Genomic DNA, 17,952 nt, shown 5'->3' with positions numbered 1-17,952 from the left:
CACTAAAAATCGAAAGAAAGAAAAAATATTCCTTTAGAAGATGATTTTATCCTGAGAAACTTCTAAGTTTGGTACAGTTTAAGTTTGGTCTTGGAAGAAACACAAATACAGTTACATCTGCAAAACAAAAAAGGCTTAGCTGTCAATACAGAATTTGTTTACTTTCATAATTTCCCCCACAGAATAAATTTGAAATCTGTCCTCCACTGGTTTGCATTGCTCTTCTCTACTTTTTTGTTTACGGCGTAAAGATCTTGGTCTTTCCTCTTTCCATCAGTCAGTATCAGTTCATGGAAACCTTAGCTTACTGTTCCCCTGCTGAACACTGACACAGAAAAACAGCATCTGCTGCAGTGCATACCTTCATTTTAAATGTAAACTCAGCTATGCATATGAACAATGGCCAGAGGTCCAAACCACAGGTCAGCTGGAGCAAAAGTGTGCATTAACAGAGTTTTCACCTTTGACCTCAGTTGTTATCGATAAACCCCAGAATCAGAGGTGCGGCGATTATGATTTTGTGGCTAACTTGAATCAGGAGCATAACCAACATCAGACCATTTTAAAACTGAAAAATGTGGGGATGGTGTTTTAAATTATCTGGCATCTTATACTGGCAAATTATGCTTTGTGATCCAATGCTGTGTGTATTTAACTTGTCACACAGTTACATTTACATAATAAATTGGGGTTGACTGCATTTCAAGGACTGAAGAGAGAAATCATCATGATCATCGGATTGGATTGATTTGACTATCGATATGAAATTGATCTGTTTGCCTTTAAAATCCCTTGAGATGGAATTCGTTGTGTATTTGTGCTGTACAGTTGCCTTTAAGATAATCAATCCCAAAATTATCTAAAGCCTTACTCTGTAACCCTTAAGAAGTTGAAAGTTTACAAAATGTAAAACTGTGCTGTAGTAAGTTCAGCAAATATATTCACATCCTTCACCTTTTACCCACAGAGTTTGCATGCCATGGAGAGTCACGTGATGATCAAGTTCTTGCCAACTATCCTCAATCAGCTGTTTCGAGTGCTGACCAGTGCCACACAGGAGGACGTAGCAGTAAATGTTACAAGGCAAGAGTTTTCCACGTATTTCATTCAAATTCAATGAATATTATTGATTGCTGATATCCCGTCAGTATTATAACAGTGCACCTAAATTCCCCTACAGAAAGGGGAAATTTACTGTGATTTTTATACAAGTTATTGTTGAAAAATAAATCTTATCACACATGCTGCCTTCTGCCTCTTTGTCTGTTAGGGTCATGATTCACATCGTAGCTCAGTGCCACGAGGAAGGCTTGGAACACTACCTTCGCTCTTACGTGAAGGTAAAACCCGAGAGATCTCTCAGTAAAACTGGATTTTATTTGAATGCTGCAGAACTGACCGTTTGCCTGTGAATGTGTCTGATCCAGTTTGTATTCAGGACCGAGTCGTACACTTCCTCCACGACCCGAACAGTACATGAGGAGTTGGCGAAAGCCATGACTGTAATCCTGAAGCCTTCCACCGACTTCCTGACGAGTAACAAGCTGCTCAAGGTGGACCTCCGAAACATATGCGCTTTGGGAAGCAACAAGAGTTAAAAAGTTTGTAATTTTCCATGTTTTTTTGGCTGTCTGTCTTGCAGTATTCATGGTATTTCTTTGAAGCCTTAGTCAAGTCCATGGCTCAGTACTTGATTGAAAGCTGCAAAGTGAGGGTAAGTTTAACTCAGACGTATCTGCTGATGTTTTCTTGGCTGTAGTCAAAGTTAGCAGTAATCAGAGCTTTTATACAGCTTTGACACTACAGTTCTACTACTTCCATAGTGAAAAAAGACACAACATGTATGATTAAATAGTACAGTCAGAGGAGCATTTTTAGACAGAAAACCTAACTTTTCCAATCTACTTTGTCGGTTCTACACTTTCTTCATCACGAGAAGAAATAAAGCTGACTACTATTAATTTTCCAACCTGGATGCGCGCTTTATTTTATTTTATTTTATTTTACCATTTGTGCTCTTCAGCTGTCAAGGAATCAGCGGTTCTCTGCTTCTTTTCATCACACTGTGGAAACTTTGGTCAACATGATGATGCCACACATCACTCAGAAGTACAAAGACAACCTGGATGCTGCTCGCAATGCCAACCACAGCCTAGCTGTCTTCATAAAGGTGCACTTAAGACAATAAAGATTTACTTTTACTGGTGTGGCTTCTCTCTCTTCTGTGCATCTGCATAATTACGCAATTTATTTGATTTGTTCTACAGCGCTGCTTCAACCTGATGGACCGAGGCTTTGTGTTTAAGCAGATCAACAACTACATCAACGGCTTCATGCCCGGAGATCCAAAGGTACTTTGTTGCAGATGACGTCTTTAGTAGAAACAAACTGCAGTCCAAGATCTCTCAGGACTCTGGTTAGTTGTAATTGCATTAAGTGCAGATTTTTTTGGTCTTTGTCTCTTTCTTAATGCAGACGCTGTTTGAGTTCAAGTTTGAGTTCTTGCGCGTTGTGTGCAATCATGAACACTATGTTCCCTTAAACCTGCCAATGCCATTTGGAAAAGGGAGGATACTGAGGTTTCAAGGTGAGAACGTTTCAGGTGCTGTGCCTTGTAAATGTATGTTTAACACTGCAAGTTTTCCACATTTTCTGTATGGCCAGGACTGCAACAAGTTAATATCGATTAATTATTTACGTAGATTTTAATGGTTCAAAGTTTCTTACACAATTGCTTTTTTTTTTTTTTTTTTTACAAACTAAAGTTCCAGCTGGAAAATCCTGATAAAATACATTTAACCTTGTTGGATGTGGAAAAAACTTTAAGGGTTTTAAATATTTCTGAGAGGTGATTAAAAAGCTTTTGCACTATAAATAACAACTAGAAACTGTTTTGAAATGGACCCATCAGCATTTCTTGCAGGTATTTATTTTCGTTTGCCTCAATTATTTGTATTGTCCTCAGATGATACAGAGGAGTCTGATGATACTCCAGTAGGTAGGTGGTTGGAGTCCTCCCTGCATGTTGTCTCCAAATAAAGCAGATTTAAATGTGATCATTCATCAGTGAAGACGGTGTGGCTATAAGAGAGATTCAAGAGCCATTTTTTTCTGTAGCTGCTGAAATTTCTGATGTCTTTTTAAGACTTGCACAAATAAAATGCAGGTTTTAAAAACGTTAAGGCTTCTCTCATCTGCAGTGTTGTTTGAGTGCATATGTGGATAAGCCGGGTTCTGTTCGGTCTTGAGTTTGAATCGTGTCTTTCCACACTCTTGACGTGAAACACAGGCCGAAATCAGTCAAACCTGAACATGCAAGCTTGTCTCTCTGTCTGCTTCTGTTTCATGACAATCAGTTGTTTCCCAGGATGGTCCGCAGTTTCACGGTTCTAATCAAATTTACATTGAATCAGATGTTCACTCTCGCTGTCTGGGATTGATTGTGGCTTCATGTCCTTCTGTAAGCTTAGTTTCCTGCTCGCTCCAGGCTGTAACAAAGTCGTCATCAACCTCTCCCTGCCCCACAGATCTGCAGATGGATTACTCTCTGACAGAGGACTTCTGTAGGAACCACTTCCTGGCCGGACTTCTGCTCAGGGAGGTCAGTGCTGCTCTGCAGGAGTTCAGGGAGATACGGCAGATAGCCATCCAGGTTCTGAAGAGCCTCATGATTAAACACACATTTGATGACCGCTACTCATCCAAGGTATGACGTATGATTTCAGAACGCTCATCTGACTCTTACATTTTCACTTGTATGCGCAATGATCGTGCTAAATATTCTTTTTTTGTTTTGTTTTTAGAGCCAGCAGGCCAGATTGGCCACCTTGTACTTCCCCTTGTTTGGTCTGCTTCAGGAGAACGTCAACAGGCTTAATGTAAAGGAAGTCTCCCCATTCCCTGTCAACCACTCCAACAATGTAAGAGAGCCACCTAGTGGCTTATTTTGAGTATTGATTTCCATCCATTCAAAACATAAACATAACAAATGTAAAGTAATGCAAACATTAAATTAAAACACCTCTGCGTTATAAATTTCATAAATGGGTCAGAAAGAGAAGAAGTGCACTAATTACGGTAAAAAAAAAAGGAAACAAAATGAAAGTGAAGAAATAAAGTTCCCACATCAGCTTTGGTAATTAGTTCTTGAATTTCAATTAACTTTGGTTGATTTATGTATTGCCAGTGCACAACAAATGCTGTCTCAAGGCACTTAAAATATATAAAAAGTTAAATTTTACCGACCTTATTGATAGATTCCAAGTCAATTGCAGACAGTGTTTTTTTTTTGTTTGTTTGTTTGTTTGTTTTTTTGTTTTTTTTTTGTTTTTATGTTTGTCACACGTGGTTTTAGATCATGCAAAAAAGCAACATTGAATATATCGGTATATATAACCTTACTAAAAACAAAAAGCTTTCTTCAGAACAGATACATTTTATTGATTGTTTTTTTTTTGTTTTGTTTTGTTTTTTTTCGGTAACACTTTATTTGACAGGCTGTCCTTATGAATGTCTATGACAGTTGTCATGAAGTGTCATTAGTTAAATAATGATACTTTTAATGCAAAAGTGCTCTAAACGTTGCATTGAAAGTCCATTAAAAGTGCCAACGTTTCATTAAATTATCATTATTTACAAAATCATGCAAAGTTGGCACTTTTAGTGGACTTTGAATGCATCTTTTAAAGCAACTTTGCAATAAAAGTGTCATTATTTACCAAATGACACTTCATGACAACTGTCATAGACATTCATAAGACTCGTTCATGTTCATGACAGGTGCTATGCCATGTTTATGACAGTGTCATGTCAGTCTCATGCACACCCCTTCAATTAAAGTGTTACCTTTTTTCTTCTTTTGATTGTCTTTTTTTTACTCAGAACGGACGAGACGATTCGCTCCTGTCAAATGCCTTGATGACACCTCCTAGGTCCAGCACATTTCTGGACACCAGCTTGCACAAAGATGTTTTTGGAGCTATCTCGGGCACAAGTAAGTTAAGAAAACAAAAAACAAAAAAAACACAAAAAGAAACATTATTTAATTTATTCAGGGGTCCTACCCAGTTTAAAAGTGTCTAGAATTTACTTTTATTGTTTCCAGGTTTTGAATTGCTATAAAAAAATATTTTATTGATAATTTTTCTCTCTTTAATTTTCATAAATGTCTTGTGACAGTAAATAAGTATGTTGTGTTTTTTTTTTATTTTATTCAAATGATATTCTTTCTTTGTTGTTATCATATTATGTAAGGAGTTAATATTGTACATACTAGTAATTGTCATTTAAAAAGGAACTATTTTCCTCACCTTTTCAGACTGATAAAGGAGCCATCATCTTGACCAAAATTTAAAGCAATTTTAAATTCAAGTTCAGTTGAAATATAGGAACAAATGTTTACAAACTTTGCTTTATAGAGTCTGTTCACGAAATGTTAGTCCTTACTCCAAGTATTACTGATATTTTAAACCAGAAGCCATTAAAAAAAAACAAAAAAAAAACGTTCCATATCAAATTCAGGATCTCGTTTCAGCCTTATGAGTTCTCCCGGTTTTTCAGACCCAAACTTAATGAGAACAAATTGCTATTAAAGAAGTTGAAAGTTAATAATCCTGTAAACAAATAATTGCTAAAACTCCTGGGTAAAGTAGGATTACTGAGCTTATGTAGAATTTTTAAGATAAATAAGATAATGTGCAGGAACTTTAAATGATTCCTGATAACAGCAAATGCCTGTTTTTTATTTTTTATTTTCCCCCATCAGCTTCCCCTCATGCAGCGTCCACCCCTAACGTGAACTCTATGCGCCACACCGACTCTCGTGGCTCCCTCATCAGCACAGAATCAGTCAACAGCCTCCATGAGAGGAACCATGACAAAACCAATTCTCTTGACAAGGTATTCTACTTAATTCAATCTTTTTAAGGCATCCATCATTTACTGCATTGCACTTTGCTGAAGTTTCACATACTTCCCAGGTTTAACAAATAAAAAAAAAACCTGACAGAGAAAGTGTTTGTTAACTCTACCCTCAACATCCTGCCTTCGCTGTTCGATCCGCCACAGCAAATGGAGAAGTTTGTGTGGAGACATTCTGTCTGGCTGCCTCCCTTTGTGGGAACTGAGGACATAGTGTGTTCTGTTCACACCAAGCGAGCCACCGTAGACCTCGCCCTGCTCACCGTCCCCTGCATCCCAGAAATCCACCTGCAGCCCATCAGATCTCTTCAAGTATAATTCTTCTTCACACCTCCAAGGAGTGTCCCATCTGGGAATGTTGGCGTGTGTCTCGAATGTCCTACTTCCCTCAAGCTGTCGCTGTTTCCTTGCCAGAGGATTTTCTGACTTTCATGTTTGGTCTTGTGGTGTAAAGTAGGTCTGTTGCATCATAAAGTTTGCTTTATTGCCCTATGTCCTTTTTCCCTAGTTTCCTACAGAGCTTTAAAGCCTGAAATTAAAACTTTCCAGATCTGTAAACGTGTTAGGAGAAAAGCTGGGCATGTAGTTTTCAGATCTTATTCACTCCTCAAATTTCTAAAAAACAAAAATGCAGGGATGTTTTTATTATAATTAATTAATAACTATTTATGATATATTTACAGACTGGAATTAATATAAGCAGTTTGAAGTGGTCCAGAAAATGACCCTGTGTTTTTTTTTTTTTTGTTTGTTTGTTTTTCTTTCATAGTTTCGGGAACTGACTGGCCGATTTAACATCCACATTACTTTGCCTTCGTCTGACTGTAACATTGACCTCGCTCTTCTCAAGTGACAAGTTAAAACTGCAGGAAGCTGCTCCAGTTGAATCATGCTGTCCACAAAGTCACCCACCTCCAGTTTTAGTCTAGACTGAATGCTCTCAAAGGGACATGTGTGGCATTATTTCCCAACCCTGTCTGTGGTACAGCTGTTTTTAACCGCTATGGTTAAGTTTGCTGTCTGCTCTCTACCTCGTCTGGGAGTATGGTGTTTGCTTAAAGCCACAATTCCCAGTAAAAACATGAACTATTCTCGCCAATGATACTGTTTCTGCAAGTTAACAGCTTTCCCCCTGGCAGTGAGAGCATGTGCCCTAATTACACCATAACCGTTTAGTAAAAGAGATAGAAATTAATTTTTCCATGTCTAATGCAACATGTGCTGCCATCGAATGCTGGCACTGACTTTATGAGTGCAAGAAATGGTTGCGGTAAGACAACAGTTTACATGGAAACTGAATTAGTCTGCGAGACGTAGAGGCTGAAATTCAGTGCGGTTTAAGTGGTGATGTGTTGATGACCTAAAACTGCCCCAGCCTCACTTGCTCAACCTACTTTACTGTCTGAACTTCATCTTTATCAGATTCAGACCACAACAAACAGACTTTAGTGCATCTTGCTAAACTTGCCAAGTGTGATGCTTACTATGTACGCCTAAAGCCCAAGAAATCTGTTAACCGTTACTGGGCCAGAAATTTCTCCAAATTTCATGTTATCTTGATACCAAAAAAAAAAAAAAAAATGCATTTTCATGTTTTTTGCTAACAAATGAAAATTTCCTGTATCTCATTCTGGATTAAAGAGAAAATATCAATTTAAATTTTGATCAGTCAAGGTGAATTATTTTGACCTATAGATAGATTACATTCAATCTAGATCAAATATAACACTGAGTAAGATACCAGCTCAAGCATTAGCCAGCTTCTATGGACAGTTATATTTGCACTGTACAATACAGGGGGTGGGCACATTGTTTTACTTGGTAGAAGAGCAATATAAGCCATATTTGTGACACAAATGGCAGATGTACTGTTTTTTTTTTTAGGTTTGCACCACCTCATGACACGGTGCCACCTGGGGCAAAGAGCAATTTCTCTCATGTGAAAAGCCATTACTCCATAATTGTCTAGTTTGGCTTGTCTTGATATATTTAAATAGAGAAATGAGCAAATCTGTGAAAAAGAATATTGATTATTTGTCTGGCACCACTGAAACACTCCTTGTTTTCTTGTCTCAGAACCAACCTGCCTCGACCCTGGGAAGCGCCTTGATGCGATGTGATAAACTGGACCAGGCAGAGATCAAAAGCCTCCTCATGTGTTTCTTACATGTGCTTAAAAGCATGTCTGAAGGTAAAACGAGAAGCCCTACTCTGCGTTTTAAATACACGAACAAACAAGCTGTCTCACCGGTTTCGGTATTTTCTTTCCCTCCAGATGCTCTGTTCACATACTGGAACAAGGCTTCACCTGCTGAACTGATGGACTTCTTTATCTTAATTGAGTGAGAGAGGCTTGTCTTGACTGTTAAAACACGTTGGAGTTGTAAGTGCTTATAAAATGTGTGATGGTTGATTTTTCTCTTCCTTTCTTCAGAGTCTGCCTCCATCAGTTCAGATACATGGGGAAAAGATACATTGCAAGGTAATGTTGCAAAGTGTTCTTGCTTTTTGGTGCCTCATTATTATGAAAGAGAAAGGTGTTAGTTTGTTTCTTTACAAATAATAACGTAGAGGAGCAGACACTCATCACTGGTATACATTTTTAAATAATTTGGAGCTTGTGCTTAGAGCAGCTTCACTGATACTGAAGATTGAGAACTAGGCATCAAAGTTTAAATTCATTGTGAATTCTGTGCTCACACAAAGTTCACAAAATTATACATGCAGACATCCCTACTAGATGTTTTAGAAAAGCATCACAGGTCCTGGCGTAATTCTGGCTGGATATTTGATCACTCTTCTGATCAAAAACGGTCAAATGCATTGATAGCATAGTTCAGAAACAGGGCTGTGATTTTGTGTTTCTGCACTCAACAACCCACAAACAAATGCTGTTCTAAAAAATTAAAAATAAAATAAAATAAAAACATACCAATTATTATATCAACAAACTAGTTGAATAACTTTACCTTATTGTTGGACAGATTCTGTTAACTGATCTACTCATGAAAGCAAATGTAAGAAAAAAAAAAAGGTTAAAATAGCAATGCTATTGGCGCAATTATTTTTGGTGCTTTTTGTAAATATCAATTAAATTTTATCTTAGTTGCAATAAAATTATGATCCTCATCGTGATGCAACATGTTCATGCTATAGAAAATAAATAGAAACAATTCCAGCCTGGAAAAAAACATCTCAGACAAATCACGGAAAGTTCCAAATTAACATGAGATTTATGCCTATGATGAGTGGATGTACACTTCTGTGTCACTGATTATCCAGGTTCAAGTCTGAAGTCAAATATTATGTTTGTAAAGTATAAGTACTTGCAGGATTCAGATGTATCTGAAAACTCCTTCATTCTCTTCTCTTCATATTTGGGTGTTTTGGCCTCCATTCTCAGAGGCCTTCATTCTCTCTAACCTGCCATCACTGTTTCTATCTCTATTCACTCAAACGCTGACAAGTTTAACATACTGATATAAAAGCTGGCTCCTGCCCTCTACCTGCTTGGGTAAGCTAAAGGGGGAAATGATTTCCTCAGACTGACTGCATGATATTTTTCATTGCAGTGCTGTGACATTTCTTTGGTTTTCCACCTTCGCCGCCTCTCGTTCTCTCATGCATGGCTTAAGCTTTAACTTGCTGTGTTTTAATGCTGTAACATGTTTCACCCTTGGCTGCATGTTAAACATGCACTCATGGTCACAATTTTGACTTCCTGGCACATTTGAGTGCTGCTTACACCTCTCGGGTGTGTAAAAATGACAAATATTCACCATGACCTGCTCCACGAACCCTGGTCCCGCTGGCTTTTCCAGCTCTGCGTCTAATTTATCCTGTTTCCTCATCAGGAACCAGGAAGGGGCAGGACCCGTAGCACATGAGCGGAAGTCTCAGACTCTGCCTGTGTCCCGTAACAGGGCGGGAATGATGCATGCCCGCTTACAGCAGCTCAGCAGCCTGGATAACTCATACACTTTTAACTACAGTAAGTGCCATCAACCATGCTCTACCAGTAGACCCTCCTCTTACTCGTCATCTCATTTAGTCTACCCCCCATGCTTCTCATTATCTTCTTCATCATCCTCTGTCAAACTCGATCAGACTTCTAGCAGAAAAACATTTCAGGAAAATATCTCTAAACTCTTTTAGAGCTGGGTAAAGGCAGCTTTATGTTAATCAAAGGGGAGTAAGGTGGGTATTTTTATGAAAAGGCATCATTTAATACAGTTTCTTTGTGTTTTCAGTGTAAGAAAGATTTCAAGTATACTTGGAATATCTGTAGAACATGGTAAGAATGTGACAGGTTGCCAGGATATTTGTTGCTTACTTCATTTTTAAAAAAATAAATAAATAAAGCATGCCTATTTTAACTTCAAGTTTAGCTCTCTAAATCTTCTCATCCTCTGCACAGCTCATCTGCTTTTGACTTTTTCCCATTTTGGAAAAGAAATCCATAAAAAAAAATGCGAAGAGTTTCATTCCAAACTGGATGCTGTTTGAGGAAATTGTTCAGTTTTCCTAAAAATAATAATAATAAAAAAAAATAAAAATAATTGTGGACCCCTTTTTGTACCATTTGTACCACTCTTATGCACTTCCACATTAGACTTCTAGGCAATCCATTTTGCAGCAACGTTGCTCCATAGTTGAGACCTGCTTCTGGTAGAAATAACGTATTGGAGTCATATAGCCATTTAAATCATTAGTAAAACACACACACACACACAAAAATCACTTCAAATTGTCTGTTGTCAAAGCGTAAAAACATCCTGTGACAGATTATATTTTGTACCCAGAAGAGTTGAGTAAAAAATTGCAAAATGGCAAGCAGCTGGTCTGACTGGAAATAAAATCCATTATGACAGTTTGTAGGCATAAACATGAATAAATATTTTATTTTCACTGACAATGCTGGGAGTATGTTCTCTTAACTCTCTAAATGTGGAGGTCGGTAATCAATACTTCATGCCTAACATTTTCCTGTAGACTCAGGGTTTTGGGGAGCCAGGGTTGTATTTAAGGGCTAACCGACCCTTGTTTAACCAGAGCAAGAGGTTTGTTTGCATTTTTGGCACAAAGTGGAGCTTGTTCTCAGGGCCAGGGCTTCCCCATGTCCCCTCAAACGTGCTGGTCTGTGGAGAAATCACGTATCATAGTTTACAAAACTATGATACGTGCTGCTAGACATGTATGCTGTCTAGCAGCATTTTCTTCTATCTTCTATTAAACCTCACCAGCTTTTTTAAGGGCTTAGCTTGCAGATGATTTAATTGATTTGTTTTGATTGCAATTTTTCCACCACTAGTCAATAAAACATCCCCTCAGATGCCGATGCCCCTTCACCAAATTGTCACTGATGTTCTGATAAAACGAAGCCATGTGTTGAAATTGAAATACTCTATTGTTCCAGAGGGCCAATGACTTTCCAGCAGTCTATAAATTATTTACACACAACAATGAACACTGACATGAAGGGCATAAAAACAAAATGTGCAAAATTATATCAGGACTCCAAAAAACACAATTCATCTAGAGTAATTAAAAAAAAAAAAAATCTCAACAATAAAAGACTTCGAGTTGTGGTTTGATCTTGCCTTTTTGGGCACAAGTAAACATCATTCCTGATGTTAGAGTCGTGAACTCGGTGTACAGAGGATACCAAGCTCCTTTAGGTAGCGATATTTCCCTGCTAGTGACTGAAGACCCGATTAAGGTCTCTTAAAATACCACCAACAATGTTTGTGAAGACCTGAGCTGTTCTCATCGACCTCTCTTTATTAACCTAGTCCTGCTAAGGTTGCCTATCTAGCTTACCATTCCAAAAGTTAAAATGGATTCCTTTAAAGGAAAAATAAACTATTCCCAAAAGAGATGGATCAGCATTACAACCATTTTATTTACCAAAAAATAGAAAACAGCCTCTGGATGGCCTTCTAAGAGATGGAATCGTTGTTAACCTCATAAGTTATCTTATTGCCCAGAATGCTGGACAAATTCTTATGCTGTCTACCATTATTACATCTTGGTACAATCATAGGCTGATTTCTTTAAAAATCAATCACCATTTTTTTTTTTTTTAGTTTCCAAAAGGATGAGTTGTTGCACCATGAATTGGACTAGTCTACAAAATCATCTTCCTTGTCCTTCAAGAGTTTAATGATTACAGTCGTCTGCAAATTCAATGATGAACTTTCACTCGTTTTGGCTCTGACACACATCAGCATAAACAGACATCCCTCAGGTGAACCCATTGAGAATGCCATTGGCTTTGAAAAAGTGCTGTCACCACATGTTCTCTGTGAACCAATGAAAACACAGACCGTGTGTTTTCCTTGCCTGATGAGCAATTTTGCACTGCAAAGAATAAGAATTTTTGGCTTTCGCTTGGAATGAAACTTTTATGTTCAACATCATTAAAGAAAACTTCAATCGTTTTTAGCATCAGCTTTGCCTTATATAGATAACCTCTGATGTAAATAGCATTTCTTGGCAGAGTTTAATGAAGAACTTGGAAGCGCTACAGCATTTGTGTTTCTTTTCAGCCTACAGTCACTCCGATGCGGATGTGTTGAACCAGTCGCTGCTGGAGGCCAACATCGCCACTGAAGTGTGTCTAACAGTCCTGGACACTCTCAGCATCTTCATCATGGGCTTTAAGGTATCAGATCAAAACACCTGTCGGGCGCCATGGCCAGAATTATCTGCATTATCTGAATTAGCGGGTCATTCCTTGTTTCCACGCAGACACAGCTCTGCTCTGACCACGGCCACAGCCCGCTGATGAAGAAGGTGTTTGAAGTCCATCTCTGCTTCCTGCGCATCAATCAGTCTGAAACAGCCCTGAAGCAGGTCTTCACATCACTGCGCACTTTTATCTACAAGGTCTGAAGAACGTTTGGTGCCCTACGGAATGATGGTTTGTTTGTTTTGACCAGACAGTCATGGCAGAGGGTAAACCGGTCTTGCCTTCTTTCCACAGTTCCCATGCACATTTTTTGAAGGCCGCGCAGATATGTGCGCGGCCTTCTGCTACGAGATCCTGAAATGCTGCAACTCCAAGCTGAGCTCCATTCGTAGCGATGCGGCCCACCTGCTGTATTTTCTCATGAAGAGCAACTTTGACTACACAGGTCGCAAGTCCTTTGTCAGAACACACCTGCAGGTGAGACGGCTTTTCTGTCGACCTGAATTATCTACATTAAACCTTTTTGTCTTGATTTCAATCTATAGCTTTGCACGCATGTTTTATATATTCCTTGCTGCAACTAAACTGCAATTCGATCTCCCTACATGCTGATTTAATAAAAGATGCTTCTCACAGCTGATTTCCATAGGTTGTGTGTCATGTTTTTTCATAACTCTTATGTTTTGTAAAGCTCAACAGTTGCTTTGTTCTTATAATCATGTGTTTCTGCTTCAGGTGGTGATTGCTGTCAGTCAGCTGATTGCTGATGTGATCGGCATTGGAAGCACCCGCTTCCAGCATTCTCTGTCAATAATCAACAATTGTGCCAACAGCGACAGAAGTATCAAGGTGAGGAGCTTCATAGCAAAAAGGATCAAATTAAGCCTTATAATACCTTGAAAAGTGTTCATACCCCTACAACTTTTACACCACAAACTTCAGTGCGTTTTATTGGCATTTTGTGCTAAACAGCTAACAGAGTACTGCATAAATTATAATAATAATACATCAAATGTATAAAGAGCTTTTTACGACACACAAAGACGCTTAGAGCGGAAATGGAAATTATCTACATATCAAGACATTTAACAAAAAATAATCTTAAAAGTGCAATGTGTATTTATACTCAGCATTCCTACATCAGCACCACATGTCATAAAGTAGACTAGAAATATCCATTTATTGTCCCAAAGTGGGGAAATGTAGCTGCTCTAGAAGCAAGTTAAAGTGAAAATTACATTCACAAAGATTTGTCTGAACTCCATCCCCCTCAACAGCACACAGCATTCCCATCAGATGTGAAGGACTTGACGAAACGCATCAGGACCGTTTTGATGGCCACAGCTCAAATGAAGGAGCACGAGAGAGATCCAGAAATGCTGGTGGACCTGCAGTACAGCCTTGCCAAGTCGTACGCCAGCACGCCCGAGCTGCGAAAGACCTGGCTGGACAGCATGGCCCGGATCCATGTGAAGAATGGAGACCTATCAGAGGTCTGTGATAACACACCTGTCTGTTTGTGTGGTTCTTTGGGCTGGATTGTGCTATTACGATGGATAATTTAGCATTCAGCAGACTTGCATCAAAGTGGGTGTTTTATGTAGTTCAGCTGCTTTATACTGATTCTTTTGATGTACGGTTAAATGTGGTGATAAATCATCGGTATCCCCTTTGCGATTTTGATTGTCATTTTTAATGTTTTGGTTCCCAGGCGGCCATGTGCTATGTTCATGTTGCAGCCCTCGTGGCAGAATACCTCCGGAGAAAAGGTGCTACAGTTGTTTCTGATGAAAATGCCTTTGATCCAGTTCTTTAATTTGTCATTAGAAAGTTTCTACCTATATTATATTAACGTCTCTCCTCCTGTCTTATGTAGGAATGTTCAAGCAGGGCTGTTCAGCTTTCCGAGTTGTAACCCCAAACATTGATGAAGAAGCCGCAATGATGGAGGATGTTGGGATGCAGGATGTGCATTTTAATGAAGTAAAACTATTTTCTTCTTACTGTGTGTATTTTGTGTCTATTGTTATCTAGTGAAGATTAATGAGTTCAGAAAAAATCTGAAATATATCCAAGTTACATAAAAAAGGTTTAAAAAAATAACTACATTTGATTTATACCTTTTTTTTTTTTGCATCTGCAGTACAAATCAAATGTTCATCTTAAAGACTCTTCAGTTCTTGGGATGAATTCCACTGCTTGGGCTTCATCTACTTTAAGTTTGTCTGTAGATTTCAGAGCTACAACTATGAATAGTTACTTTTGCTTTAGTAGGAGAATCATACAAAGTCTGAAGATGGATTTTGAAATAAATATTATTGTGCTTGTCTGTCTGTTCCTAATAGCTTGGTTCGGAAGCACTCCGTTCCTTTTCTGGTCCTCATGATCAGCCTGTACTTGTGTCTCCTCAAACCCCTTTAACTAAGCTCTCAATGCATTATTTTCTTTCCATTTGTCGTCCACTCAGGACGTTCTAATGGAGCTTTTGGAGGAGTGTGCAGATGGCCTGTGGAAAGCAGAGCGCTATGAGCTCATCTCAGACATCTATAAACTCATAATCCCAATTTATGAGAAGCGCAGGGACTTTGAGGTACACTGTCTCTTTATTACGGGTCCAATCTCCTAACCAGATTGAATTAGTCTTCATTTTACTTGGCTTCAAGCATGCTCTACAACTCTGCTGCCTCCCTTTATGCAGAAACTGGCCCACCTGTATGACACCCTGCATCGTGCATACAGCAAAGTGACGGAGGTGATGCATACAGGCAAGAGGCTGCTGGGGACGTACTTCAGAGTGGCTTTCTTCGGCCAGGTAGGGTCAGCCTTCAGAATGCAGTAACACAATCTGTCCACTAGGGTTTAAGGTTTGGCGTTCTTTTCCAAACAAACATATTGCGTGTGTGACTGTAAATTATTAAAACTTGACTGAAGAGCACAAGTCGGCAAGCTGCTGAATATATTTTAAGAGCACGACTGCATGCAGCAACATTTTATGACCCAACTTCTCTGTTTTTTTATTTTTTTTTATCCTCTTTGAAGGCAGCGGTAAGTCATACAGGAGACCTTCCTGATTTTGTCCAAACAGTCGTAGTCTGTGGTGTTTGTGCTGCTTTAATTCATTTGCACTTGTCAAACACAGCTTGCTGCTTCAAATTTCACAATGTGCTATTCTGTGTCACCTCATATTATTGTGGGGTTTTTTTCTTACATCAGCTGAGAGTTTGCTCATAGTTTTTTTTTTTTTTCTGTTGAAAGATTCATCTATGATAGGTAAAAAGCCAAGCAAATTTTTAAAAATATATATTTGGTAATTTTAGAGGTGACTCAAAACAGCTCAGCTTTAATAGAGCATCTCTTCTTCAGTAAACATATATTTCAGTATTTCCTGCTTTTTGATGCATGGACTAAAGCAAATATTTAAACAAAAACACTAAACTTTTTGTTGTTGTTGTTATTTTCAAGCGTCTATGGTACAGATTACTCATCCACTTTGCCATTTAACTCTTTAAAAGAAACAAAAGTGAAGTCAGCTGGTCTAAGCTGATTAATTGATTAATTCATTTTCACTATGAGGATGAGGGGCAGCCCTGTGTTACTCCATGCACTATATGGTTGCAGAAACCTTCACTGACATCTCATTAAAAGCATGATGTAACAGGAAATTGAAGTTGTAATTGTTTAAAGTCTTATTATGCCCATAAACTGATAATGTATTCCTTTTCTTTCAAATCTTCAGAACAAATAAAAATGAATGTTGGTGTATTTGTCTGCAGTGTAGCCCTCATGTTGAGGTTTCTTCCTGTTACATCATCTTAATAACACAGAGTACTTGTGTTGCAAACTTTGCACGGAAAGCAAGTTAAGGTTTGACTGTTAGCTCCGTTTTTCTGGCACGCTGTCAACACTCTACATTTGTTTAGCATTGCAACCAACCAGCTAAATTTGTGATTGGTGAACATTCCACTCAGACGGAGCATTCCTTTGCAAAAATGATGGAAAATTTTTCCAGACAAGTTTTGGAGTAACAACACTGACTTAACTACATTGCAATGTCTTATAAAACAACTACATAACGCAATAATGTGATGATGATGTAACACTTGAGGAGAATTTCTTTTCACTAGAACAAAAGCAACCGAAATAAGATGGTTGAGTTGGCACAGAATGACTAACAACCAGCACTGCTAATCTCTGTTTAAAGGACATGTTGCATGGCACTCGTTCACTTCTGCACTCATTTCAGCATTTCTGCGTGTATTGCAATTGCAAATTTAGTTCGTGGGGTTTTAGTTCTGACCGTGTTCGTCGACTTTAGTGATATTTTCTGAGTGTGTTTACCCTCCAGCTGTGTTCTTTGATGAATAATAAGAACAGTTGCCTTTTCCAGTTAATGTGCTCACAGTTATTGTAGTTTTTGAATAACAATGATTTTATTCTTTTGTGTTGTCCACACTCCTGTAGCAGTACCAGTTTACTGATTCAGAGGCGGAGGTAAATTAGTCTGAGAGCTGCAGTGTGTTTTAGGCTGCTTCAGTGTTGTGCTCCTTCACTAATGCAGTCTGCAGTGCGGTTTCATGTGCGGTGGTGATGTTTTAAGCCCCTTAACTCCTCCTGTGCGCCACAATCAGTTTTGTAGCGATCAGAGTAGGAAGCCCCTTGTACAAAGCTAATCACAGGGTTTAGATCCCGCTGTATAAACGCATGGCTTCACCCTTCATTTCACAGGACTTTTAACTTGTAGTGTGCTATTATGGCATCCATGTCTTCTTTAGATATAAAACTAATAAACTAACACAAGTGTTTGTTTTTTTCCCTCTAGTTGCTATTCTTGGAGCTTAGATAGTATGTTGTATATTTAGGACTGCTCAGATCAGAGCTGAGTCTTTTAATCAGTGTCAGAATGCCTCCCACTCACTATTTATACTTGGTTTGATGTGCTTCCCTTGTTAGTAGATTAATCCAGCGTTTGTGCTTATTTAAGCTGACTTTTCAGAGCGTTTCATCTTTTTTAGGGTTTCTTTGAGGATGAAGATGGTAAGGAGTACATCTACAAGGAGCCCAAGTTCACGCCCCTGTCTGAGATCTCCCAGAGGCTCCTGAAGCTTTACTCTGACAAGTTTGGACAGGAGAACGTGAAGATGATTCAGGATTCTGGACGGGTGAGGTCATCTGCATTTATCTTTTGAAAAAAAAAAAAAAAAAGTTCCACCACTCAGTGGATCCCTAAATGAAACAGAGTGAAAAGGTCTTTTTTTTTTTTTTTTTTTTTTTTTTTTTTTTGGGGTTTTTAAAAAAAAAAAAAAAAAAAAAAAAAAATTTTACCTGGGGGTTTTTTTTTTTTT

General features: G+C 38.4%; 1 protein-coding gene across 21 annotated transcripts in view; it reads left to right on the top strand.

The window, feature by feature from the left end:
* LOC106937397 (dedicator of cytokinesis protein 9) overlaps positions 1-17,952 on the top strand; it is a 91,590-nt gene that overhangs the window by 66,680 nt on the left and 6,958 nt on the right. For 4 of the 21 annotated variants that reach the window (XM_015018883.1, XM_015018878.1, XM_015018885.1 and 1 more), the window contains exons 24-51: positions 968-1,083; positions 1,271-1,340; positions 1,428-1,553; positions 1,643-1,714; positions 2,024-2,170; positions 2,268-2,351; positions 2,476-2,587; positions 2,966-2,998; positions 3,528-3,706; positions 3,804-3,920; positions 4,882-4,993; positions 5,765-5,898; positions 7,996-8,110; positions 8,195-8,261; positions 8,354-8,401; positions 9,774-9,910; positions 12,468-12,583; positions 12,670-12,807; positions 12,905-13,087; positions 13,346-13,459; positions 13,888-14,103; positions 14,322-14,379; positions 14,487-14,593; positions 15,078-15,200; positions 15,309-15,422; positions 15,650-15,655; positions 17,072-17,101; positions 17,623-17,769. In XM_015018883.1, the coding sequence (XP_014874369.1) occupies positions 968-1,083; positions 1,271-1,340; positions 1,428-1,553; positions 1,643-1,714; positions 2,024-2,170; positions 2,268-2,351; positions 2,476-2,587; positions 2,966-2,998; positions 3,528-3,706; positions 3,804-3,920; positions 4,882-4,993; positions 5,765-5,898; positions 7,996-8,110; positions 8,195-8,261; positions 8,354-8,401; positions 9,774-9,910; positions 12,468-12,583; positions 12,670-12,807; positions 12,905-13,087; positions 13,346-13,459; positions 13,888-14,103; positions 14,322-14,379; positions 14,487-14,593; positions 15,078-15,200; positions 15,309-15,422; positions 15,650-15,655; positions 17,072-17,101; positions 17,623-17,769 (3,021 nt within the window). Of the gene's footprint in view, positions 1-967; positions 1,084-1,270; positions 1,341-1,427; positions 1,554-1,642; positions 1,715-2,023; positions 2,171-2,267; positions 2,352-2,475; positions 2,588-2,965; positions 2,999-3,527; positions 3,707-3,803; positions 3,921-4,881; positions 4,994-5,764; positions 5,899-7,995; positions 8,111-8,194; positions 8,262-8,353; positions 8,402-9,773; positions 9,911-10,169; positions 10,214-12,467; positions 12,584-12,669; positions 12,808-12,904; positions 13,088-13,345; positions 13,460-13,887; positions 14,104-14,321; positions 14,380-14,486; positions 14,594-15,077; positions 15,201-15,308; positions 15,423-15,649; positions 15,656-17,071; positions 17,102-17,622; positions 17,770-17,952 lie in introns of all 21 variants that reach the window. The other 17 variants (XM_015018897.1, XM_015018898.1, XM_015018881.1 and 14 more) reach the window with 12 other exon arrangements.

The sequence above is a fragment of the Poecilia latipinna genome, unplaced genomic scaffold (genome assembly GCF_001443285.1).
Source record: "Poecilia latipinna isolate Pla-1442-1.1 unplaced genomic scaffold, P_latipinna-1.0 Scaffold2335, whole genome shotgun sequence".
Lineage (NCBI taxonomy): Eukaryota > Metazoa > Chordata > Actinopteri > Cyprinodontiformes > Poeciliidae > Poecilia > Poecilia latipinna.
Note: the sequence above shows the minus strand (reverse complement) of the source record. Positions and strands in the feature narration are given on the sequence as shown.